This window comes from Erigeron canadensis, chromosome 9 (assembly GCF_010389155.1).
Source record: "Erigeron canadensis isolate Cc75 chromosome 9, C_canadensis_v1, whole genome shotgun sequence".
Classification (NCBI taxonomy): domain Eukaryota; kingdom Viridiplantae; phylum Streptophyta; class Magnoliopsida; order Asterales; family Asteraceae; genus Erigeron; species Erigeron canadensis.
The window spans coordinates 2,537,749-2,564,664 of NC_057769.1; the positions used below are offsets into that span (position 1 = coordinate 2,537,749).

General features: G+C 33.8%; 2 protein-coding genes across 5 annotated transcripts; one reads left to right on the forward strand and one right to left on the reverse strand.

Annotated features, from left to right (window-relative positions):
• Nucleotides 1–1,550: 1,550 nt before the first annotated feature.
• On the reverse strand, nucleotides 1,551–5,749 carry LOC122581722 (1-(5-phosphoribosyl)-5-[(5-phosphoribosylamino)methylideneamino] imidazole-4-carboxamide isomerase, chloroplastic). Its single transcript, XM_043753986.1, has 8 exons — nucleotides 5,493–5,749; nucleotides 5,281–5,342; nucleotides 4,627–4,834; nucleotides 4,125–4,210; nucleotides 3,246–3,347; nucleotides 2,967–3,100; nucleotides 2,527–2,575; nucleotides 1,551–2,123 (listed from the first exon to the last, which is right to left on the reverse strand). Exons 1-8 carry the CDS (start codon nucleotides 5,608–5,610, stop codon nucleotides 1,947–1,949), a joined length of 936 nt encoding a protein of 311 aa, XP_043609921.1. The 5' UTR covers nucleotides 5,611–5,749; the 3' UTR covers nucleotides 1,551–1,946.
• Nucleotides 5,750–6,686: 937 nt separating this feature from the next.
• On the forward strand, nucleotides 6,687–25,191 carry LOC122581141. Of its 4 annotated transcripts, none has more exons than XM_043753302.1 (10): nucleotides 6,687–7,705; nucleotides 7,851–7,886; nucleotides 14,178–15,143; nucleotides 22,004–22,906; nucleotides 23,012–23,155; nucleotides 23,262–23,368; nucleotides 23,579–23,936; nucleotides 24,079–24,175; nucleotides 24,290–24,395; nucleotides 24,714–25,191. In XM_043753302.1, exons 1-10 carry the CDS (start codon nucleotides 6,743–6,745, stop codon nucleotides 25,117–25,119), a joined length of 4,086 nt encoding a protein of 1,361 aa, XP_043609237.1. In that variant the 5' UTR covers nucleotides 6,687–6,742; the 3' UTR covers nucleotides 25,120–25,191. The 4 variants fall into 4 exon arrangements, with proteins under 4 accessions (XP_043609237.1, XP_043609238.1, XP_043609239.1 ...); XM_043753303.1 differs by having other exon boundaries at nucleotides 24,079–24,168; nucleotides 24,298–24,395; XM_043753304.1 differs by having other exon boundaries at nucleotides 24,079–24,168; nucleotides 24,714–24,804.
• The last annotated feature ends 1,725 nt before the right edge of the window (nucleotides 25,192–26,916 follow it).

Below are 26,916 nucleotides of genomic sequence, written 5' to 3' on the forward strand. Positions count from 1 at the left end.
TGGTTTTGTTGATTTGTTTTTTTTTTCCTTTGTTAACGGCTAGTTTGCATAAATTTTTTTTTTTTTTAACTTAATATTTTTTTATTCAAATAACCTTTTAAACAAACACATTACATATTAAAAAAAACACAATTAAAACTGTCTCGTATCCTTCAGGTCTCCCGTCATCGTGAATTCGGTTCTGCCTTGGAGCACATGGCCTAAGCTGTCCGCTTTCGATTTGAGCCATGGTAGAATCCCATACCTCGTTCAATTCTTCATCAGTGAAGTCGTCTGTTGATTGCAGGTTTACGCGGGTTGAAAATTCTGCCGTCATGATGAAATCCAGACGACGAGGATGCAGTCCTCTAGGTTGAACTCGTGGTTCAACAGGTGGTGGAATGGGTGACTGAACAGGGGTACGAGTTGGTTCGTCTCATGCTCTTCCTCGTCCTCTGCCTCGGGTGGGTTGCGGTTGTCCGATAGGACGGGTTGATTCATTTCGTGCTCTCCCTCGCCCAAAGTTCATGGTTATACTGTGTGGTTTGTGGATTTTGATGAAATTTTGAGTTGTGTGGTTATAGTGTGTGGTTTGTGGAATGAAAGGGTGAAAGTATTTATAGGTGAAAAATTATAAATTTGAAAACTAGCCGTTACTGTTCAATGTACTCGTTTTTATTAATAAAATGGTATTTTGAATTACTTAGCCGTTGAGGGACTAAAAGTGAAAATATATAATATTTGTGTTTATTTTATAAATTATATTTGTGGTTTTATTTATTAAAAGTTTGAAAAAAAATATGTTGGAGTGTATTGGTTAGTATTAGATGTATTGGGTATTGGGTGTGAATTGAGGAAAATGTATTGTAATGAGGTTTTGCTGATGTGACGCTGATAAGAGGACCATTGGGGGTGCTCTGACTTTGAGACCATCGTATATCTGGAAACCACCTTCGGGCCTGTTGCAGCTTTCTGATTGGAGGACTATCAATATGCTTTAGTCTTGACACAAGCAAACATTCTCTAACCGTCCAGACCTCTGTTAAAAATGTTCATCATATTAATTTAATGTTTTATTGGTTACATCAAAAGATAATGGTAATTTGAGTGTCACATTTCAAGCATAATGTTGTCAAGAGACTCTTCAAGTGTATCCCATGGGATTCTTAACCGCCCTAGGGTATCCCATGGGCCAATCTTGTTTGGCTCATGTCAAATGAATTGATCTATAGTGTTTAAATATCCGATCCAATTTTGACCCGCTTGACATTTTCAAATCTATTTTTGAAAACTTTCTAAAAGCTATTTTTAAAAACTTCTAGGGTATCCATAAGTGAGCATCTACCCTAAACAAAAAAGTTTTCCCTAAGTTATCTGCAGCTAACAAGTCTTTGATGCAAATTTACCCTGCTTAACTAGGGTATCCTACATTTTGCTTATCAAAACTCTGAAAATTAACTATTGCAATTTCAGCCTTAGATCGCATATCAGTTTCTAAAAACAGATCCCATCTCTACCTAAACAATATGAACCAAAAAATCCATAAAAAGTATATGCTCAACCACAAGAAATCCATCAAACTATATTTCACTGCATAATTATGAAATCATCTGATTCAGTTTTGTAACATTATCCTCTAGTTATTTATAGAACTTCAAAATAAGAAAAATAACAATGGCTGGTTGAATTGTCCCATTTTGACGGGTTTTTGAACACTGTCCATACAACATAAGACCAAAAGACAACGGCCATAAATCAATCATTGCAGCTGCCAAAGCACCCCTCGGCAATTACCATCACACAGATTCAAGGCCATCACAAAACCCCTAAGCTAGTTCATACATAACCCACATTCTTTCCACACAACTCGTACTCTGGTAGAGGTCAAGTTCGATAATTCAATTAACGCAGACAGATCTTAATTAACAAAAAATAGACTCGCAAAGATGTCTATCTGTAAAAATTTGCTAAGATGGTAAGGCTTCTTGCTGGCAATGCCAATCTATAACATCTTTATAAGCCAATTTGCCACCAAAGATATCTAAAGCACTACCCACGGTCACATCAACACGTCCCATTCCTGAAACTTTAATCCTCTCCAAATCATCCATCACAGTTACACCACCAGCGTATGTGACAGGAATCTGAAGGCATGTATAGGTTAGTTTACAAGCCGAGGTGGTGAATTCTGAACCACACATACACTTATGAACGGGCTAAATGATAAAATGCTAGCAGAATAAAATCTTGACTGTGAGAATCTTTAAAAACCTATGAAATTTTGTAAACCAGGTTTTTTATACAGAGAAAGATCGATGTTTGAGTCATAAATGTCAACAAGTTAAAACATGATACAGATTTTAATTGCAGTGTTCTAATAGAGTCTAACACAGCTAACTACTTTTTCTCGTATATTCAAATATGTATAGATCTGAAGTAAAGAATGAGTTCATATGAGCTTAAAGAATCCATGGCATCTCTTTTGGCTGAAATGAATAGTTGTCCTAAATAAAAGTAAAAGAAAATGATGATTTAACTTGCACATACCGGGGAGTGTCTGCCAAGTAGTTCCACAAGTTCTTCATCAATGCCAAGTCTACAATTAATAAGAAAATAAATTAATAAAAGACTAACACGACACACATTCCAAAATGGAGTACTCCCATTTCCTAAAACAAATGCAACACATTCTAATTTGTAAAATTTATTGTAGGGCACAAAATTTCACAGCTTTGCAAAAGGAACTTGGGGACCCAATTATATCATGCCATGTGGCCAACCTAAACCAACCAAGCATATTGCATGCCACGTGGAAAGAAAAAGATTATAACAGTTATTAGGGACATGTTATTGGCGGGAACTTTCTTAGGTGCATTTTAGATAGTTGATCATTGCGGTTACCCGAAGACCTTATTACTTACTCTTTACATATTTGATATAACCAAAGCATGTCAACAGCTGAGAAGACAAAGGGGCTGATTACTTACTTTTTACCTTCAACATCAACACCATGGACCAAAAATTCATCAGCATATGTGGCAAGAAAATTTAGTATGCCCTCATCAAGATATACATCACTAAACTTCTGCCATCTATCTGTCACGATCGCATACTTACCATCCTGAAAACCAAAATCACAAATAACTAAATTAGATAGCAAAGTAGATGGGACAGATACAAGACAAGCCTCTCTTGGTTTGTTGAATACATACTACTAATGGGACAGATACAAGACAAGCCTCTCCACAACTACAAAAGATACATACCTTCTTTCTGCAACTAAGATCCAAGACAAGCCTCTCTTTTCCAACAATGTGAAGTAGTTCTTTAAGCCTCTCATGGTCCATTTTTCCATTGTTGAATACATACTACAATTGTACAAGTTTCCAACTAAGTCATCATTAACTATTACAGCATCATATAGATCATTCAAAACAGTTCATAGTAAGTAGTTGCCAAAACTCTGTATTACAATGTGTTTTAAGAGGGTACTACAAGCAATTAACTACTTAAACCTTTCCTTTCGTGTGCATTATTTGAATACATTATTAAGCAGAACCATTTTTTTTTATCACTACCACTATCAAACTGATTTGTATGGTTACTGAACCGCATTTTCATGCCATTCTCTTTTCCAAACTGAGATATAGGACTGATTGAAATAACAACAGAAACTATACCCAACTCACGTGTGTTTGGGTATGGAGGAGGTATGATTTAGACTGTCATACCCATGTCCAAAGTACGATGTAGAGTAGACTGTTCCAGAAAGACCTCCGACTTACAACTTAAATACAAAGCCAACTTGATAATGTGAAGGTTGTTAAACCATCCTTGCCTCTACAGCTCTTATTACGTTTGCAAGAAAATAGAAGGAAAAAGTACTTCGGAGATTGGAGATCGCTAAAATAATGTGTTACAAAAATTTAAAAATAGATATAAACAAAAGAAGCTGTGAAGTTTGATTAATTACCGTTTTACATATAAAATATATAGGCATATAGCTATAAGCTATCTAGTGGCAGATCATATTAGTAGTGATAAGGGAAAGACAGATCAATATTTAGTGGCTCCTTGTCAAAGAATTCGATCCATACATATGTAATAGCAAGAACAGGATATGGAGAGAAAAAAAATAAACATACTGATGTGATAATGACATGACTAGCTCCTTCTTCAATGTAACTCATGGCGTTTCTTGAATTAATACCTCCTCCGACTTGCAGACCACCTAAATGATATGGTCCTCGCAGTAAGTTCAGCGAAGGAAAATATCTGTAAGTTCATATTATCAACCATCAAAGATGGACAGCTACGTGATACACAATATGTTTGCCATCACTTTTACCCAAAAGTAAGATATTAGTGATATAAGGGTACCGGGAGAAAATATCACTCTAATCCATCATCTTAAAAGTTCAAGATTATTGAGACTTAATAGAGGCAATGACACTAGTAGGTTTGTGTCAAACAAGACACCACTAAAAGATTGTCAGAAATATCCAAAATTGTGACAAGATAAAATACAAGGGCAGCCACCGTTGCTTATTAAAATTATGTATCACTCGAACTATTTTTCCTTATTCTGTTAATAAACTTTATGAACAATAAAAGAGAGAGCTTTGGTATTGTAAACAACAAGCCTACCCGGATAAGCACGTAGGGCGCCAATTGCAGATTCATGACTTAGAGGATCTGCTCCAAGCATGATAACATGACCACCTACAAGACCATCTTCTTTATACATAGTGGCATACTCTGCAGCCGATTTATCAGACTCAAAATTTGTCACAAGGGTTGACCCACTTTCCTTTATATCCGAAAGGGTAGATCCAACAATCTGCTTTACTTTCCCCTGAAAAACAAAAATGACTTCAAATCTCAAAAATAGTCTGATACTTTCTAGCTCTTCCAACCTTATCCCACTAAACTATCAACAAATACCAAAGACGGCAATGGAATGGTTTACTTTATCATTGTTTTCGGCACAAAAATTGATCGGGGTGTTTGCATTTGAGTTTGCAAATGCGCAATTTCAAATACAGGTCACCGTAAAAGTTGAATTTCTCCGAACAAAACATAGATAATAGTAACTTTTGTAGTATATTTCCGAACACCCAAGTACAGTCTAAGAACTCTTCATGTTATTGGGGCCAATTGACTTTACCAGCTCAAACATACAAAAAACTTAATTCAATAAGGCTGCCAACAAAAAACCTTATCGTCTTTCTGAAACTTCAAGAACCCGAAAAGCCAACAGAAAACACTAATCCAAAACACCTATTAAAAAGAAAAACAAACCTTGTGTATATCGATACAGGGGCGAAACTTAACTCCACATCTAATAGATAAACATTGAGACCCTGTCACATTAATACATTTCAAGATTCATTTTCTTTACTAAATCACAAACATTTAAAGTTATTACAAACCATGTAATGATGTATAATGTGTGTGTGTGTATATATATGTATATATAAACAAGATAATATAAAATGTAGAAAGATACATACTTGAGCTGACCCATGATGGTAAAGTTACAAACTTGTGTTTTGTATTCGAAGTGGAAATAGTATTATTAGGGTTTGGGATTCTGTTGAAAGAAATGGCTTCAAAGTTTTTAATTTGCATTCTCTCTGCAAGTTTCTGGACGGTGGTGGATGGCGGCCGGAGAAGGATGTCGATGGGCTGATTGAATTTTTGGGAGGTGGTTTATAATCCTCAGAGGAATTTTTTAAGGGTTTTGAGTCGCAATGGAATTAACATTGATATATTGTGTCAATGGTTCAATTATTCATTTTTTTAACCATTATTTAAATAAAGGGAGAGAATATAAGTTAAACACTCACATACAATTTTTTCTAAATTATAAAAATTACAGGAGCCAAGTATTTATTTAAAATATTAAAATATTAATATGTGAGTTGTTTTTAACCCAGGTTGAATGCATAACAACGTACCTCATACTCACTTTTCTTTTTAAATAAAATCGATAAGTAGACACAATAATCGATACTAGTTAACATTTTAACAACCCTCATGTTCCGTTACATATTGAGACTCAAAACTCATTAAAAACGATACTAAATATTACATTTTTTTATTATAATGTCGAGCCTAATAATCTTCTCAGACATAAAATTAAATAATAAATTGATTATATTTGTCAAAGTTTTATAATATTTAAAAGTTATTAGTCTAAAGTTTGCCTTAGCCAAATAAAAGCCTGGATCAGCCTGCTATCGGTGCGGGCCGTCATCAGGATCACCATCATTGTACCATTGCATTTATCTTTTTTCATTTTATAAGCATAATCTATTTATTAACAAATGGTTATGAAAACGCTCGAGTGTGAGATAAAAAAAATATATATCCTTTAAGCAAGTAAGCAACTCATTGTATCTAGAGCCCAATAAACGGGTAGTTCGAAACTTCGAATAATAGGCCGAATGCAAAAGTTTGAGAAAAAAGAAAAACTATAAGTAGCCTACCTGGAAATTTCCATATATAATATCTCCCAAAAAATTGACAGGAAATTGGGGAAATTGAGTGACAATTTAATGTGAAAGAGAAAGCATTTTGTTTTGTAGGTAATTAACTAGGATTATATTTATGTGGTTGTGGTTGTGGTTGTGGTTGTGTGATTCAACTATATAGTCTATATATATATTCTTCCTCTAATTCCTTTCTACTTTCAATCATCCATTCCTAGATTTCAAAGTTTAATTTACTACTTATCAATACATATAGACATCATCATCATATGTCTTGTTCATCTTCCAACGTAGACGATTCCGTTATGTCCCTAAAAGAGTATACTCGTAGTATGTCGATCCCATTTAGCGACATAGAATCAGCCACCAACAATTTCGCAGATGAATGTCTTGTTACACAAACTTCTTCCTCAAAAATTTACAAAGGACGACTCTTGATGCAATCATCAGGAGAATACGTCAATATTGTTGTACGGAAATGTTTGAAACCACACAATGCACTCAACGAGGTTAATATACTAAAAGATCTTACACATAAAAATATCGCTCCTACTTTGAAAATTTTTTATAGGAAAGATATTTTAGTGAAGATAAACGAGCACGAGGCGAATGAAAGTCTAGACAAGCATCTATATACGCTAAGTTGGATGCAGAGACTGCATATATGTGTCGGGATAGCACGTGCATTGACTTACCTTCATTACGATGCGGAAGAGTATCACAGTGTGATACACGGTAACATCAAGAGCTCCAAAATATTGCTCGATCACGACTGGGAACCCAAGTTATATGATTTTGGATTTGCTGTTAGAGCTAAAAGGAATCAGATTTACCTTACAGATAAATACAATGGCTCATTACTATATATGGATCCAGCATATAAAACCACTGAAGGTTTGACTCATAAGTCAGATGTCTTCTCCTTTGGTGTTGTTCTGTTTGAGGTCCTGTTTGGGATGGTAGCATCATCCGTTGTTCCAACACCAGGTCACAAAGCAGATCATTGGTATTTTGCTCGGATGGCCCGAGCCGGTTACGAAGAGAAGACACTAGATGAGAAGATTGATCCTGATCTACGAAAGCAAATGAGTTGCTTGGAATCATTAAACATTTTCTCCGAGACGGCATATTTTTGCTTGAAGGAGCAGCGGTCACAGCGTCCAGATATGAAAAAAGTTCTCCAAAAACTTGAGCGAGCGTTGGAGCTTCAACATAAACATGATCAAAGTCTTGTAAGACCATCAATTCTTGTTTTTATTTAGTGTTACATTCTTGTTTTTACCTTTTATTAATTTTCATATGATTTCATACCATTGTCTCAATAACATATAAGTTTATTTTAACTAAATTCTCACTTTTGTGATTTTGATATTGCAGGGACATCCGGAAGGTATATTATCCAACCACTTGAAGGTAATGGTTTGATTTATTACATTAAAATCATTGCGGTAAATAATACTACGTAGCTTACAATGGAACTTTTTTTTTTTTTCTGCATATCGATCGAGTTACAAAATGGTAGATACAGAACAAGTGTTTTCTTGAAAAACTAAATTAGGGCAATTATTTATACTATTTTATAAAGGTTCTAACTAGCTAGCTAGGGATGTTTATATCGTGGTCCAAACTAAAAAAACAGAGAAACCGAACCGACTTTGGACCAAAACCGACTTCGCCACCGTCACCATGAGGTGCCGCACCACTAGACCGACATTGCCACCACCGTCGTTACATCACGCGGGTGCCGTGCTATTAGAATTTTAATGGGATTAAATAATAAAAGGTTTTCTATAAGGAACAAAATTAAACAATAAATTGTTATTTAATTTAAAAAACCATAATTACATCTATATTATCTTATAAAGATTACACCATAAATGTCAAAAAGTTACATTTTAGGATAAGAAAATGTACCAATATACCCTTAATGATTAGTTAAACATTTACTCATTTATCTTCTAAAATATTTCCACTAACTTTTTACATCAATTATTTTACATCAGTTATCTACACGACTCAACGTCCGCCACCACGGCATTGTGCGAGTAGTGTGCTAGTTTATATTCATAAGTTTATATATGTTTGATCAAAGAACCGCATGGTCCTCCGATCGAAACAAGGAGGGGGTTTTGACCAATTCGTTGGCGATTCCCTATCGGTGTAAAGCTTTAAGAAACTTAACGCCACAAGATTGGAGGTGTTTGTGTTGGCGGTGGAGACGACTCCATAGAGAAGACGGCCACCTTAGGTGTTTGGGTGAATGGGGCTTAGTATCTCGTAGAAAGAACTTGATGCCTTGATTCATGAGGGGATAACCTCTTTATATAGGACTAACTTATCTAGGGGAATAAGTTAGGTTTTAGGGGGATACCCTAGTTATGTGGGTACAAGATATGGTAGACATGTTTATGAGATTTACATGCCTTATTATAGATATATTATAATAATAAAAGATAAGGAAACATACCTTTTCTTTAGGAGGAAGAAAATAAGAGATTTCCTCCATATTTGGCGGAGCTCCGTTCTGACGGAGGTGAGCTCCGTAATTCTGGTAGAAAGCATCCTTAAGCAGCCTTCGTAATACGGAGGTAGATCTCCGTATAGGGTACATCATCAAGCCCCCTAGTCTGATGGGAGATTCTATCTGCAGAAGATCGCATTAGACTGCTAAAGATAAACAAATAAAAGCATACCTTCGAAGATCAGAAAGTGTCCTCGAATTTGCGGAAGCTGTGGTTGTTTCTCCGTGATTGATGTCTTCCTTGGTAGATCCGATGAGGCTATTTTACCTTTGCAAGACTATCCTATAAGGCTAAAATATGCACAAGATTCGCCTTGTCGCCGAGACTCTCTGTCTGTGAAAATTTGCACAAAACTTGTCTTATTGATCCTTCTGTCGCCAAGGCTTTGTTTGTGATAATCAGCACAACACTTACCTCGTTGAGCTTCTGGGTCGCAAAGACTCGTCTGTGATAATTTACACAAGATTTTGCCATGGACGAGGCTTCATTTGTGACATATATACTGGGCTTTATCTTAATCAAGATTTATCCGGTATCGTTGGATTTCATGGGCATCAATTGTTGGAGATCTAACCCGGCGGTAGAGATGGGACGTATAGAATATGGTCCCACGGATGCCGCCAATTTGTTTGATCAAAGAACCGCATGGTCCTCCGATCGAAACAAGGAGGGGGTTTTGACCGATTCGTTGGCGATTCCCTATCGGTGTAAAGCTTTGAGAAACTTAACGCCACAAGATTGGAGGTGTTTGTGTTGGCGGTGGAGACGACTCCGTAGAGAAGACAGCCACCTTAGGTGTTTGGGTGAATGAGGCTTAGTATCTCATAGAAAGAACTTGATGCCTTTATTCGTGAGGGGATAACCTCTTTATATAGGACTAACTTATTTTGGGGAATAAGTTAGGGTTTTAGGGGGATACCCTAGTTATGTGGGTACAAGATATGGTAGACATGTTTATGGGATTTACATATCATATTATAGATATATTATAATAATAAAAGATAAGGAAACATACCTTTGCTTTAGGAGGAAGAAAATAAGAGATTTCCTCCATATTTGGCGAAGCTCCGTTCTGACGGATGAGCTCTGTTCTAACGGATGAGCTCTGTTCTGACGGAGGTGAGCTCTGTAATTCTGGCAGAAAGCATCCTTAAGCAACCTTCGTAATACGAAGGTAGAGCTCCGTATAGGGTACATCATCAATATACAAATATAAAACTTTTGTGCATTAGTGAACATACCAATTTTTTATATTGAACTTCCATTTTAAAAATCATGAGAAACAAATTAAAATTTACACTTTTAAGTATTTGTGTTCTACAATTATAAGTATGTACGGGAAATCTTATAAGTCTTTGTTGGTTTAGTAGTATTTTTATTTTATTTTCCTTAACATGTTTATAGGTTCTTATAACTTACAAATACATATTTTTTTTATCTTAAAAATCATTTGGAGATAATTAGAATACAAGCAATCCAAAAAGTACAAAAAGTACAAGGGAATATCTTATTCTTCCTTTTTCTCTGGCGAGATTGCCGCCGCCAGCCACCACGTCCTTCTTCTCCAGCAAGACAACTACCGCCACTACCATAATCTCCGACCACCCCAACTACGACGCCGACGCCGGCAGCAAGGGCTCCGTCCGTACCGTATCAAACCGCCACCATCTATTGGACCGCCGCCCATCAAATCCATACGATTCCCATATGCGTCCCGTGACAACCAGTGTAGAACGGATGAGGGCAACTCTCGTAACGTATCCACCTGAAAGCGAACCTGATTCTCGCCGGAAAAGTCGTCGGAGATGTCGCCGTAGGTGGTGGCGGTGGTTGTCTTGCCGGAGAAGAAGGAAGAAGGAGAAGGTGTGGCGGTCTCCTGAGAAGAAGGTGGTGGCTGGTGGCGACAGTCTTGCAGAAGACAAGGAAGAATGAGGAAGAAGATCCAACAGTGCCTTATACTTTTTGTATTTTTTGGATTACTTTTACTCTAAATAACTCACCCCTATATATATATATATATATATATTTCCTTTAGGGTTGAACATGTTTGATTTATAGGTTTGAAAATACCACTATTTCATTTTTCAATAACATTTTCAAACCAGTTCACTATTAAATCTTGTTAGAAATTAAGAAAAATATTGAACCACTTAAAAGTATGCAGAGTGCAGACTTAAACAAAACACCTAATAGATTTTTTTAACTAATTCTTTATTGATGAATCAAACAAGAATTACAAGCAATTGAGAAATAAAGATGCCTATTAAATCAAACTACTTGGTTGAGTACAAGTTACAATTTTGTTATATATACTCGTATCTATTCTTTAGAAATTATTAGTCTCAGCCGAGTATATGAACGCATTAACGCAATACGTCCTAAAGCGGATTTCTCTTAACGGACATAAATGTTGTGAGAATAGACTTGATTAAGGCGAACACAATTTACCAGCCACCAAGTATGACATTTATAAGAAGATACCACCTCTTGGATGGTGTCAATTGCAGCTACGTGTACCGATCTGGATGCCTCCGCACAAAGTGGTTTATATGATAGTAACACTATTCTTCTGGGTAAATTACATTTTTATCCACCAAAGTTGGTATTTTTTGCATTTTAACATTAAATTAAAAAAATAACAGAAAACATCTCAAACTATCCACTTTTTTCATTTTTGTTCATTGCATTTTACTTCATTAGTTTTCCTCTATTGTGATTCATTTTTTTAATTTTAGTTTGTTTTAATAAAATAATTAGAAAATGGTTTCACATTTGGTTTGGTTTAGTAGTTCAAAAATTTTAGTTTTTTCAACCCTGACCTATTATTATTTTTAATCATGATATCTGTGGGAAGGGGGAAAATAATAAAATTGGACGCAATGACCAAAAGTGAAAAAATGGATAGATTGAGATGCTTTTTACTATTTTTTTAGTTTAGTAATTATAAGTGTAAAAACCGTCAACTTCAAGGACTAACATTGTAATTTACCTTTGTTCTTGTTCATCGGTTACCTTCCATGCTCATGTGCTAGCCAATAAAAAAAAGACACCTAATAGAATAAGGAGAACCACCAAACTCAAAGATCTGCAAAGTACTTCATACGTTTTATCACCATGTTTATCCAATCTTAACATTGATAGATTATCCAGAATAGATAAGAAAATCTTGGGACACTTTGAAGTTTCAAGTCGGAATTTTGTTCATTAAAACTGATTGTAAGCTTAAGCTGACTTCCACTTCTTGTTTAATTTTTTATTTTAATCTTCAACTTCATTTCAAACCAAATGCTATCTTCCATGTTGGTGTAGCTTGAAAAACTATACAATAAAAACAAGATAGTAAATACCTAGCTAACTCAGCTTAGATGTGTCCAAGTTGACTCAAATTAAAAGTCAAAGACTTAAATATTTTTACGGTGTTAGTCAATGGCCATCAACAAAACTAAACTATCGCAATCTGACTCAATCATTACTATTTAATGGAGTTCTTGTTAAGTTATTCATCTAACGGTTACAGGTTCCTTATGTCAAATGAATGGTTTAAAAGCTCATTCATACAATAAAAATTCGATCAACGTTTATTACACTCTCATGACATTACACCAACTAAAAAAGGAAATAAACTAGCACTACATTAAGCCTAGTTTGAACAAGACTTGTGAACTAAAACAGCTATAATAAGAAGGGGCAGAGCAAATAAAAATTTCAAAAAGGTAAAATCTAATAAAACAATTAGTTTTAAAAAAAGTTTTAAATGCAGCCTTTAAGGGTGTGTTTGAGCACAGATGGTCGGGCTCAATCACGATGGAGTTTAACCGTGACAGCCATCACGTCTCCTTAATATATTGTGCAAACCTAACAAGCTTTTTACGGGTCTAAGGTAATGTTGTCCTAAGATAGAAATATGGTGATCTCTGATATCCTAGAAGGATGTTTTAAGATTTGATATAATCGATTGTAGACATTGCTGTAATGTAGTGAAATGAAAGTAATTCTCCTGATCAATCCTGATGGATATAAAATGTATCAAAAATCTTATGATGTTGAGAATATCCTTCAACTGAGATAAGAAGACCCTTGCCAAGGAGTTGGTCTTTTAATTGGGCTTTTTTCATTGATAAGGCCAAAGAGTTGGACTCTTTGACTACTAACCCAAATTTGTGATAAATATATCATATATGTATATGCTTATAACATTTATAGTTTGACTTGGCTATATATAATTACTTCTTGTCATATATTTGCCTACATAAATAAACTTATATATTTCGTACATATACAATTCTTGTTAACAAATACCGCATGGTATCCGTACAATGTAGCGGCGGTGACGGGGATGACGGTCTAGTGGTGTTGGTGACAGTATTATTGGTGATGGTGACGGTGTCAAGTGGTGTAGGTTGATGTAAAATTAATGGTGAAATATTAAAATAGATTATGGCTTAAAGTGTTAATTATTAAAACAAGAGTTTAGGGTGTAAATTAATTCATTAAGGACAAATTTGATAATTTATAAAAAAAAATTTCACAGTGGATGTTTATTAAGGGCAATTTAGTACTTTCGTATGTAACATTTGAGTAACACAATCTATTTATAGGGAGTGAATAATTTTTATAAAGGAGTGTAGATTTTAACCATATACATGATCAAGGTGCATTTAATGTAAATAAAAAAGTTATACTTTTTATATCAAAAGTCCACCCCTGATATTTATGATATGTGTACAACAATTTAATACATCTTAACTGCAACGTTAAAAACCGCATTTAGCAAAACCTTTTTTTTTTTAATTAGTTTAATGTTTTTATGGAGTCAACATATGGAAATTTCATCATTTTACCAAAAGATAGCTTTAAAACACAAAAACTTTGTGAGACAAAAGCCTACATTTTGATATCTTTCCTCCTCTAATAATATGTTGAGATTTGTTATGATCATTAACGAAAGGGGAAAATAAAAAGCATTTAAATCATTCATATCCTCCATTCCCTCATCAACATTTACACACATAACCCTACTTTTGGGCCTCGAGCGTGTGTGCAAGACTTATAATTTTCAAAAGGTTGGTAAGATAAAGTGGCACGTAGGTACATGAATTTTAGATATTTTCATTTGTCTAATGTAACACATCGTTCATTGCTTCTCTTTTCTTCGCTTTTATTTTAATTCATAAAGTTGCAGGTGAAAAATTTGGATCACTTAAGATTTCGATTGAGTGATATACGTTTGGTGACCGACAATTTTTCCTACACAAAATGTATTGGATCCGGTGGATATGGTAAGGTTTATAAAGCAAAACTTGGCCATTCTAATGGCATAAGTGCATCAACAGCCACAAAAGGCGACAATAAAACTGAGTTGCCCGTGGCTATTAAACGTCTCTTTCGTAGGGTAGATGGGCAAGAAGAACAAGGGTTTTTAGCTGAAATTGAACTACTTAGCAAATGTAAGCATCGAAATGTAGTTTCTCTTTTAGGCTTCTGTGATGAAGAACAAGAAATGATTCTAATTTACGAATATGCTTCCAATGGAAGCATCCAAGATTATTTGGAAAATAATGGTAAGATTACTAATCTTACTTGGGCCCATCGTATAAAAATATGCATTGGTATTGCATATGGATTGGAATATCTTCACAAAGATACAGAAGACAAAAAGTGCATAATTCATAGGGATATAAAGAGTGCAAATATTCTATTGGACGATAAGTGGGAGGCAAAGATTGCAGACTTTGGGCTCTCTAAGTTACACCCCACGCATGACCAACATAGCACCTTGATTACCGGTAATATTGGTGGTACCGAAGTTTACATTGATCCCGAATATCTAGAAACAGGTAATTTGAAAACTAGCTCAGATATTTACTCTTTTGGAGTAGTTTTGTATGAAATAATGTGTGGGAACTTAGCATATAAGATGTGCAATACAAGGGGCCTTCCATCAATAGTGTGCCAATTCATTAATAGCGAAAATATAGAGAAATTGGTAGATCCACGGTTGAAGGAAGCTGGGCTAAATGATGGGCTCAATCACGATTCATTATATACATTTTCAAAAATAGCAAGTCAATGTGTGGCAAAAGCTCAAGTTAACCGTCCAACAATGGAAGTCATCATTAAAGAACTTGAGAAATCTTTGAACCTTCAAGTAAGTAAATGTTTTCATTATAACTTTTTACTTTTTCATGATGATACAAGGGAATAGTTTGTTCATTACATGAACCTACTATATATTTTTATATGAAATTTAAATTTTGAAATTTGGTGAGACCTAAACACAAATTAGTGAAATGTCAAGCACAAATTGAAAATTTTATATGTTGTATATAAAATACATGAATGGATAGATTTTATAACTTAGTGATACCTAAAGCACAAATTAAAACTATACTAGGACGGGTCATGTGGACATTGTATCTACTAATATACTAAAACATGATTGTAACATTATTTATGCGACACTCGATATTTTAATTATTAGAGCGACAACTGTATTTTAATCTACCAATTAACTTTCTAATTTTATATATATTTGTTTTTATAAATAATCCTTATCTAATATCAGTTTCCTTAAATGAAAGATATCCTAAGAAAATTAAATTTGTTATTTTAATCTTATATTAAAGATATATGTCAGATCGTCGTTATCTTTTTGGTTATACTCAATTCCTTTATGGTAGAATACATGTGAGAACTGTTCACATATAAATATATATGGTTATTATTAACTATAACCTGATGTGCTCATTTGAAAACGAATTTGTTCACATATATATTAATATATGAATATCAAGTTATAATTTAAAAGTTCTCATGGTTCTTCCGATTTAAATTGTTCTTACATGAACTTTTTCCAATCATTTATTCAAATCTATATATCCGTTAAATGAAACTGGTAAATGAATAATTAAGACAAAAAAATAGCTAAGAAAACACCAAATGTTGTATGAAATTAAAATATAGTTTCAATAAGATAAGCAATAGACAGTATAATCAATTTTAGCTACATAAACCCGTTGGAGAAAAAAAAACAAACAAGAATGTTAGTTACATAAACACCAGACGAACCAACATAATCCTATACTAGCGAATAGATGACTACCATTACTAGCAAATTACATTTATATTGGAAAGAGACAGGGGTAAGTTTGGTAGAATCAAATGAAAAAGCTATGGATGAAAATGGATGAGTTAATAGAATGAATGGTAATTGAATGAGTCATTACTATGCATTGTTATGTTTGGTTGTCATATAATTATGAGGGCTTAAAACCCGTCCGTTGGATGACGGGGATGAAGGAAGTTGTTTTCATGATTAATTAGTTGGTTTTGTTAAGAAGTTAAATTATACCGAGTAAATGTTTAGTTTGTCTACTAAACAGGAGTTGGTATAAAAACAAAGGTTCACTATGCTTTACTGCAACTTCTACTACAGTTCCCATTGATGAGGTTAGTTTTTTCAACACTGGAATGCTATAGAAATTGCAAGGTCGTAGTGAGGAAAGTTTTGATGCATTGGTCTATTTATAGACTCTATCAAATACAAAAACATTAGGATATACAGATGAAAGCATTTCAAAAACTATCATGATCATCAATTCTCATTAATAAGTTATTTATTAATCAACAACCTACTCACATTCCTTCTAACGGTTAAGCAACCCAAACACCATCTATATTAATGATTTTCAACTAGTTAAAAATATAATATGCACACACATATTATGATATATCTGATAATAAATAATGTATAAAATAAAAAGACCTATCGAATTCCAAAAAAAATAATCTATAACAATATATATATATATATATATATATAGATACATATGCATGCTAATTAAGGCTGACAATTGGGAACCTGTTAAAACATGTTAAAGTAACTGTTAAGCAAAAAATATACTATGCAACTTTTTGTATTTTTAAAAATAATTGTTTTTAATATTTCAAAGTTAAACATTTAACTTTTTTGATACATAAAACGAATAATTGTCACGCTCAAATCATTAAAGACAAGTTTTAAATGAGTCGTTTTCATGTTTGAAAGCTGGGAATTTTGTGCGCACCGAACCTGTTAAGACACGATTTCTCAGCCTTTATGCTAATATCATATAACTTTGAATAAATTTGATTTAATCTATGTTTTGGTATATTGTTTCTTTATACACCCCAATTAATTCTCGAAATTTGTTTAACAAATTAATTGTGTATATGTGTAATTAGAAAGAAAAATTTAAAAATAAATATTGATACTCTTAGTTTTCTAAAACAGCTTTTGCAAGTCATTAACTTTCTTACGTACATAATTTCCTTTTGCATCGCAAGTAATTAACTTTCATGCATATAGGTAATTAACTTCACTTCACACATAATTAACTTTTAAGATTTAGAAATAATGACTAATACTCTTGGTTTTTCAAAAGAACTTTTGCAAGTCATTAACATTTCCTACACAAATAATTTCCATTTTGCATTGCAAGAACTAATTAACTTTCTTGTACATAATAGACTTTTTAAATTCATTTAACATAAGAAGCTTTTAAAATTACAATTTATTAAGACAGATGGTGTGGTTTTAGAATTGATTTCGAAACTAAACTTTTATATTATTATAAGGAAAATAATCCGTACTACAGACTTTACCTAAGCCTAGGTATTGTCACATTAAAAAAAGTTACAAATTAAACTTTTGAATTTGATAAACATACATAACCCCATAAATTTTACATAATTTCCTCATGTTTTACCTAAAATAGGTATTATATGTTTTACCTAACTTTTTTCCATTATTATAATATATATTTGGTTTCCGAACTTATAGGTTTCTGAATTTCATTTTATTTTCTTAAAATCAATATGTTGTCCCGAAAGTTTCTATAGACATGAGTGAATTTTGATAAATATGTGATCATTAATTACCTAACAGAGAAATTCTATAGACACGTCCTTTTTCGATAAAAAAAAAGCATGCGATATTTATAACCCCTTATAAAACATATTGACCTCTCTTATTTTAAGAAATTCAGCACTTTTTTATACCCAAAATACCTTTATTTCTTAATCCTAATTCCTATATACACATAATCTATACTTTTATACTATTTAATAAATAAAACAACTCTCTCTTTAAATGTTATGGAGTAATTATCTATAATACCATTAATGATTAAATTACAATGTCAGTCTTATTAAAATATCTCTATTAACCTTCTACACCAATTACCTTTACATCAATTATTTACACCACTCGATGCCACCTCCACCACCAACAATCGCCCCAACCATCACACCGTTGCCGCCACAACCACCGCCGTATTACGCGGATACCAAGCTAGTTGATCCAACACAATTCATCACGTTAGCCTGCCATATCGGTAAATTTCGCATATTTATTTGAGCTTACAAAATCTATAAACCAACATCATATTTATTATTCTCTCTTTTTCCTGCAATTAATTATACCCATCATATTTATCATTTCCCTCTCTTCGATTTTGCAAACCAAAACCAACAAGTCCTCCAAGCAAACTTTTGTCTCTTACTTTCGAACTCAACAGAATACGAAATGAATTCAAGACTACGATGATGATATATATCCCAAAACCAATATCTGTACAATACATATATAGATATATGTGTGTGTGTATATCTATATCTATACAAACACAAACAAAACACATAAATCAAATCAACTTTCTAATATCACTAGATCTATATCTCTCCACTTCTACCGCCGGTGACAAACAATCACCACTGCCGAAAACCACCACCATCATGTTTTGTCGCGTTTGGGGTTGGGTTTCGTCTTTCATCTTTATGGTTGTAAACAAAAAGTAGTTTCTTGGGTTTGATAAGATTTGTTTTTTATTAAAAAAGAAAAGAAAGAAACATAAGAATCTATCGATAAACGCGGGTAAGGTGAACAGATGTTGAGTTGGAAGATTTTCCATATATGAAGGTATGGTGTGTTTTGAAAATTTAGATAACTAATTATCTGATTTTGTTTAATAATGATTGTAGTTATTTATTTGTTTGTTATTGTGATATGAAATGGGTTTACATGGATCTGTTTATGTTGTTATTTAGTTTTGAAGAATACAAATTTTATGATGGTAAATTGATTATGAACTTATTAGATGACGGTCTGAAAATAAGTTTGGTTAGAATTTTTTGTTAATGATTTGTGGATTGATGAGATAGTAGCAAGAAAAGTAAGAAAGATTGTTAAGAGAGAAGCTGGTGAAAAAGAAGAAAGAAGAAGGGGGAGGTTGTTTAACATGTAAATAACTAAAATATCCTCATGTGCATTTCACATATAAGGATTAGGGGTTAACGGAGCCATACTAACGTTGATTAAGGTAAGGGGTATGTAACGAATCAAAAAATCACCGTTAGGTGTGACTCGTTCTTAGGTTCGCTTTGGTTGGTCCGTCTGCACAGAGATGAAGGAACTTGGCGTTATTTTTTAATTTTTATCTGTGTATATTGTATACATAAATGTGTTATGCATGTATATATCGGTGTGTAGTGGTGGCTGTGAAAAAAAAGGCATAACCATTTTTTCCGGCGTGAGGTACCTGTGTGGTGGGCGGTTGCGAAGGGAAAAGGAACGAAGAAGAAGACCACTTTATTTATTTATCATTATTATTATTATTATTATTAATTTTCAATTTTCATTCTTATAGTTATATGTAATTCTAAAAATCACTCTAGAATAAATATGTTTACTATATTATTTATGTTATTAATAATAATTATTATTATTTATTTTCTATTATTATTATTATTATTATTATTATTATTATTATTATTATTATTATTATTATTGGGTAAAAGTGTAAAATTAAATAAATAGTGGGTCATAGACTAGTCTTGACATTGAGTGTTTTTGAGGATTAGTCATTGGTTAGTCCTTAGGCTGATGTGGAGCTGATGTGATGCTGGTCCTTGGAGAATGAGTCCTGGGCACTGTGAATGTTTTTTTTTTTTGTAAAGTTAGTTTCGACTTAGACGTGCTGGAAGCAATTTTAACCAACAAATCGTTGGACCCCCAATCCCCTCCTCATAAAAAATACCTTGAAATGATAAACCCAAAACTCGAACCTGAGACCTTGAGAAAAATTCACCTCCGAACCCATTGTGAATGCTCTAAGCAACAAAAGGATAGCAAAATAGCATGCCTAATAAATGTATCATCGTTAATGAAGAATTTTAAGCATTTAATATTAATGAACCATGTAATTATGGATTCCTCTTTAGTGAAGAATATCAAGCATTTCAAAACCGTTTCTCTTTTTTGATATCGATCATAACTTGTGATTAGTGAACCATCTAGTGAGCTTCAATTAAGACTAATGAATACGTTCCACAACAAACTTCATAATTGTTAGCAATCAAAAATCACAAATAAGAGTCGTTATGAAGAAAGATGAATGTTGGTTTAGCATTGATGTGAAAACTTAACTTTTATATTATATATAGGTATAGATAGAATAAAATCAATAAACAATGACCAAAATATCCTATATATAAAAAAAGTATTTTAAGTTAATTTTTAAAGTTTATATTACATCTCTTTAATTTATTGTCAATATGAATATGAATATAAATTTAGGTTAGGCAGCATAATAAATTGAAAATTATATGTTATATTTACATTCGTATTCGTATTTTTATATTATTTATATTAAATTATAAAAAAATAACTTTTTATTTTTGTAAATGTTGAAACTTGTGTAATACTTACGCATAGTACTGCTTAAAATACCCTTTGGACTTTCAAACCAATAGAAAAAGTTTGATCCGTAAATGTTCTTATACTCAAAACACTTAGTAATGTATATACTTCAAAAATACATTGCATACTCTCTTTTCGGTACGTGACACTGTCTCATGTTTGCAAGTAATTTGGTGACTCATCATTTATTTGAATTAATAGTTATAATAAATGGGAAGGGAGTGTGTAAAGGGATGAGGAGGGAGATGAGGAGATAGAGAAAGTTTCGGCTGGGAGCTGGGGGAGAGGGAGATGGGAGAAGTGTGTGGCAGGGTGATGGAGGATTGGAGGGTTGATGAGACCGCCACTACAAGGTGATGATTGCCACTAAAAAAGGCTGAAAAAAAAGTTAAAGAGTTAAAATGAGGTGAAGTAATTTGATTGGGTAAAATTAAATTATGGGGGAGATGGGATGGTCGCATTAAGTCATTGGGCAATGGACACGCATTCATTGGTTTTAGAAGATTTTTTCGGCTAATTTTTAAGAGGATTTATCATTTTATATATATATATATATATATATATATATATATATATAATGTCTACTGTAATATACGGAGTATAACTTTAGCTGTTTGTTTTTAAGTTAACGACTCCTTTTTCAAAATTGCCCCGAAATTGGTTCGTTTTAATCTGGTTCCCATGTACTTATTCTATGTAAGTCGTTAATCTTTAAGTACCCGAAGCTTGCGGACCCTAACGGGCCTGTTGTTGGTCCTGTCGCTCTCCCCCATTAAGAAGTTTGTAAAAAGGCTCAAGTTTTTTGCTTGCTATAATATAAACCCATTCTAGGTTGTGGCAACGTTCTACTCCTCCTGAGCTGTCTTGTTAAAAAAAAAACAGAAAGAAAATTGCTACGCTGCTGCCTGCTCGATCTCTCCTTCTGCTGCACTTCCTGGTCCAAAAAAGACCTAATCTTCTCTTGATCTATCTGATCCAATAACCAAGAATTGATGTTGCCCGGGGTACAACTGCTTCTATCACCAAAAGTACCTTGAGCTTAACAGATTAAATGTTAATTATGAACAAATAAGAATTTTGATTTATAAATTCAATAATGTTCTTATATTCCCATTTCAATAAATACTTCTACCAGCAAATAGTTGGCATGAATTTGATGATATATATATGTAGAGTAAAATTTATGACACCAACTTAACGAATTTTAATTTGATGCGGATATTCAAATCATTTGAGTTATACATTAAAGCTAAGATTGTTGTGATTTACAGAATAATAGGAAGGACAACCTCCAAATTTCACTCGAAGTCATAAAATTGGGCACACAAAACTTCTGTGAGGACAACTGCATTGAAAAAGGAAGATTCTGGAGGGTGTATGAAGGAGAGATTTTACTTGCAAATAATACCAATCGGCGTACCCCCATTGTTGCAAAAAGATTTGACAGCCGGCGGGATGAAGGAAACTCTCAATTTATAAGAGAGTTGAAAGTTCTTTATGAGCGTAAGCACGAGAATATTGTTGGTCTTCTAGGGTATTGTAACGAAATGGGTGAAAAAATGATTGTGCATGAGCACGTGTCTAACGGAACACTGGATAAGCATTTGGACAATGCCGCTGATCTTACATGGTTGAAACGCCTCAAGATAGGCCTCGATGTTGCAAGGGTATTGGAATATCTTCATACAGGTGGCAGTACAAAAGATACTCGGATCATACATAGACACATCAGATGTAGTAGCATCCTACTTGACGGTGATTGGAGGGCTAAACTTTGTAATTTTGAGGAGTTCTCATATGCTTTGGAACAAAAGAAAGTTGAACATATCGATGATGATAATGCATATGGCTCACTGAGCTACTTAGACCCCCGGTACAAAAGGCAACGTTATTTAGATGCGGCGTCTGACATGTACTCATCAGGTGTGGTTTTATTGGAGATGATGTTGGGGAGATTGGTGTGTGTAGAGGAAATGGAGGAAGTTGTTAAGGAATTTTCTTCGGGTAAAATCGATGATCATAGACTAATATTTGAGGGTATAAAGGAACATGTTGATATTCATTCATTCAAGGCATATCATGCCATCACCTTTAAATGCCTTGGTGATAATGGTTTTTTGCGGCCAACTGCTAGGGAGTTAGTTAAACAACTTACGTCAGCATTGGCATACCAAGTAATTAAATACCACTGTTCATGAGATCAGAAAATGAAACTATAAGGAAAATGAAATTTATGAACTAATGTTTTAATTCTTCAATATATATATATGTATATATAGGAGGATTATGAGATATGGAAGCCCAAACTCCCTATGGACTATGAAAAACTATCTGATATGTCAGGAAAAGACATTATTTCTGGAAGGTTTAAAGATATTTATGACATGCTATGTGCTGGATTCTTTTTTCAAAAAGGCAAAGCGGTATGTAATAAGTAAAGCAAGAAAGCCATTAAACTCGTCTCATCAATTATATTAACTATCTAAAATGTTAATTTGCTGAAGATTATTAGGTTTGATTTCTTTGCAGTGGTTTTCTTTGGGAAGCAACGGAAAAAGAAATGTGTTGATATCGGCTAAAAAATTTTCATACACAAACTACCATCTACACAAGTGGCGATCAAATCATATTTCAAGGCACACACGTTCCTTTCTGTTTCCTGATTATATATAGTCGGTGATTTTTTTTTTGAATTTAAGCTCTTCGCCACAATAATGATATAAAATACATACACTATACTACCACATTTTGGTTGAAAACATTATTAAATTAATAGAAACTAGCTTGTATGTGGGGAAAAGTGAGGTTGTGACTAAATTTAATCAAATATTTTGTAACATCCACAGGTTTCAGGTGGTAGCGAAAATGCTGGATATATCGAATCTGAAGGTCCGAATCAAGATAAAACCTCAACTTTTACTTCCGGGCGATAACTATGGTGTTCATCTAGTCTTTAAGTTTCGTGAACCAGGAAAGTTTCTATCTAAACACATGTATGTTAACCTAAAGTACAAAAGTGGGAGTGACAATTTACGTTCACATTATGCCACATGGAGAGAAGACGGGTGGATGATGATTGAATTATGCCAAATCCTGAATTACAAGGAAGATACTGTGTTTGAAGTTTTACTGGAGAGCTTTTCGCGAAGCCACTGTGGAAGTAGCGTCTATGTAAATGGCATAGAGTTTCGTACCATAGACAATGTAAGTCCTAATATAGTTGAGTGTTTCTGTTTTATTCTTGATTAATTCTTTTGTTTACATTTTGGAACATGGTAGATAGATCATCAGGTACAAGATCATGTCCTACATTATTATAAAGTTTATAACAAGGTAATTTATACAGGAATATGAAGAAATCAAGAAGCCAAAGGAAGTACAACACTCTCTAGTTGATTACAAGGAAATGTTGAAGAGCCCAGGAAAGGCTAACAAGGTTAAAAGTATCCTTTTATATTTCTTACGATGTTTATAGATCGAGAGAATAATTGAATTGCTCTTTGTAATTTACTGATAAGATATCTCAAATTTTGGTGAACACGGGTTCTTGCTCAAAGAACTACAGAGTGAAAAGATATGTTTTATGCTGTCAGAGATGGAAGCTGCTCCATACAAGTCTTCAAAAGAAAAGCCTTTTCATTTGAAATATTCAGTCGAGTCAAGGTTTGCTTCTTCAACAATTTTCATTATATCTTCCCATTTAACTAATAGATTTTTCCATTTACATGTCCCATTTATGCGGGAGATAGTTTGTCGTAAATATAGACAAATTGTTAGGGAAAACAAAATCAGCAAAGCATGTACATTTCATTAGTGACACATCAACCTTAGTTTTTGTTGTTCTTATTTGCTACACTTTATACATTTCAAATACTTGGTCTGTAAGAATCACAAAAGTTTCACCTCTCGGCTGATGTGGTTGAACTAACAGTACCCGCTCTTTCCGAATTATGTACTCACATGATATATTATTGTTCATAGATTTCAAAAGGAAATCGAGCTTTCAAAGCGACAAGTATTTGGTATTAAGGGAAAAATCGAAAGTCAAGTGTTGTCGCCGGATACAGATTACATGTGTCACCTTGTATTTAAGCTGTCAGAAACATGTCACGGGTTGCATTCTCCTGTGAGAGTAAGGAATGTTTTACAGTGGAAAAACAAAGAGGTTGGACTTATTTGCTTTAGGCCTCCAAGCCCATGGAACTTACCTGATACTGATGGGTCTCCAAGAGCAAGGGATGATGGATGGATGGAGGTTCTTGCATGGAAATTCAACTCAAAATCTGCTCTCAGAAGCAATCATATTCCTATATATATAAAATTCATAACTTATGAAGGAACCATGTCTGGCCTTATTGTAAGCGGCCTTGAGGTTCGGCCAATGTAAGAGCATGTGTTAGTGTATGCCACCCATGGAGTTTGTCATCGATCTTACTAAGTTTTTACTTTCAAGTTTTTCTATTTATACGTCACATCTTAAAATTTGCAACTGAGGTACCTTTAGAGGTTTAGCATTAATGTGACACTAAAGCTATGAGCTCCGAATTTGGATACTTATCCTTTCAGAAATTCCAACTTATCTACTTATCCTTTCAGAATTTGGATACCTTTAGAGGCATTTTTAATGTATTACCTAAAAATCAAATACAAATCGAGAGTGTTAACAATTGATATAGAAAAATAGAAGAATTATTATTATTAGATAGAAGATAGCAAGGCTTTGAATAGCCTTTAAAGAACACATATTGATATAGGACAACATTATTGTAAATTGGTTATGTTATTCAAATTGTGATGATTACAAAGGAGCTCAATGTCCCTATTTATACATGAATTATGAAAGCTATTTTTGGAATGGTGATTAATTATGATCTTGATTGTTGACTTTGACTGTTGACCTTAACCGTTGACATTGACTTTGACTGTTTGACTGATTCCATTCTTGTTAACACTCCCCCCAAGTTGAATAGTGGGATTTCCAATATTCAACTTGAATTGGTTTCGATTTTTGGTTTTGGTGATTTTTGGCTTTGGTTTTGAGTTTGACTTTAGCCACCGCGTTCAGACACAGAAGCCTTTGATTTATTATAGAGGTGTCGTCTTCTTCAGACATGGTAGTTTTTTATTTGAGCTACCGTCTTCTTCAGACAAGGAAACCTTTGATTGATTATTGAGCTATCGCCTTCTTCAGACATGGTAGTTTTTTTATTTGAGCTACCGTCTTCTTCAGACATGGTAGTTTTTTTATTTGAGCTACCGTCTTCTTCTGACATGGTAGTTTTTTATTTGAGCTACCACCTTGTTTTAGACATAGTAGTTTTTTGATTTGAGCTACCTCATTCTTCAGACATGGTAGGCTTGATTTGAGCTACCGCCTCACATGGTAGACTTGATTTGAGCTACCGCCTTCTTCAGACATGGTAGACTTGATTTGAGCTACCGCCATCTTCAGACATGGTAGACATGATTTGAGATACCGTCTTCAACATGGTAGTCTCATAATTTTGTTTGAGATACCGCCTTCAGACATGGTATTTTTTTTGTTTAAGGTGCCGCCTTTAGACATGGCAGCCGTTGATTTTGAGTTGTCGCCTTCAGACATGGTAGCTATTGGTTTTGAGCTGACACCTTTAGACATCGCAACCGTTGATTTTGAGCTGCCGCCTTTAGACATGGTAGCTATTGGTTTGAGCTGACTAAGCCACCGTCGTTAGACATGGTGGCTTGATTTGTGTGGTGGTTTTGATATATGAGCCTATACCCCCCCTAAAAAAAATATAGGAGGGTATTGGGGATTTTGTGATCGGTAAGCAGCTAGTTCCAAGGATCAGGAACACCGCTCTGATACCATGTTAACAGAAATTTGTGACTGATTCCATTCTTGTTAACAGAAAGTACATGTTTAGTTTTTGAGGACCAAAAATGAAATCAAATTCGTTGGCTGTATGTCTCCCCTTATCTTAAATTCAAGAAATCAAAAGACTGGTCACTGGCTTCCAAGGAAAAGCAGGGAAAGACTCAAATCTGACCTAAATAACTTATTATTTGATTTTGGAATCGATCTCGGTGTTTTTACTGAACTCTACATATAGTTCATCTTGATATTTTTACACATCAATTTGTGTCTAGATCAAACTTTTGAGGTTAAACAATAAAACCTTTTGAAAGCATTCTTTATTAACTT

What these genes read in the sequence shown, in the direction of transcription:
- LOC122581722 (XM_043753986.1), bottom strand. Translation starts at nt 5,610, where the DNA reads ATGCAAATTAAAAACTTTGAAGCCATTTCTTTCAACAGAATCCCAAAC. An exon ending in ACCATCATGGGTCAGCTCAA is followed by an intron (nt 5,343 to 5,492) that starts GTATGTATCTTT and finishes TTAATGTGACAG; the next exon opens with GGTCTCAATGTTTATCTATT. An exon ending in ATCTTAGTTGCAGAAAGAAG is followed by an intron (nt 3,101 to 3,245) that starts GTATGTATCTTT and finishes TTTGGTTTTCAG; the next exon opens with GATGGTAAGTATGCGATCGT.
- LOC122581141 (XM_043753302.1), top strand. Translation starts at nt 6,743, where the DNA reads ATGTCTTGTTCATCTTCCAACGTAGACGATTCCGTTATGTCCCTAAAA. An exon ending in TATTATCCAACCACTTGAAG is followed by an intron (nt 7,887 to 14,177) that starts GTAATGGTTTGA and finishes ATAAAGTTGCAG; the next exon opens with GTGAAAAATTTGGATCACTT. An exon ending in AAATATTCAGTCGAGTCAAG is followed by an intron (nt 24,396 to 24,713) that starts GTTTGCTTCTTC and finishes TATTGTTCATAG; the next exon opens with ATTTCAAAAGGAAATCGAGC.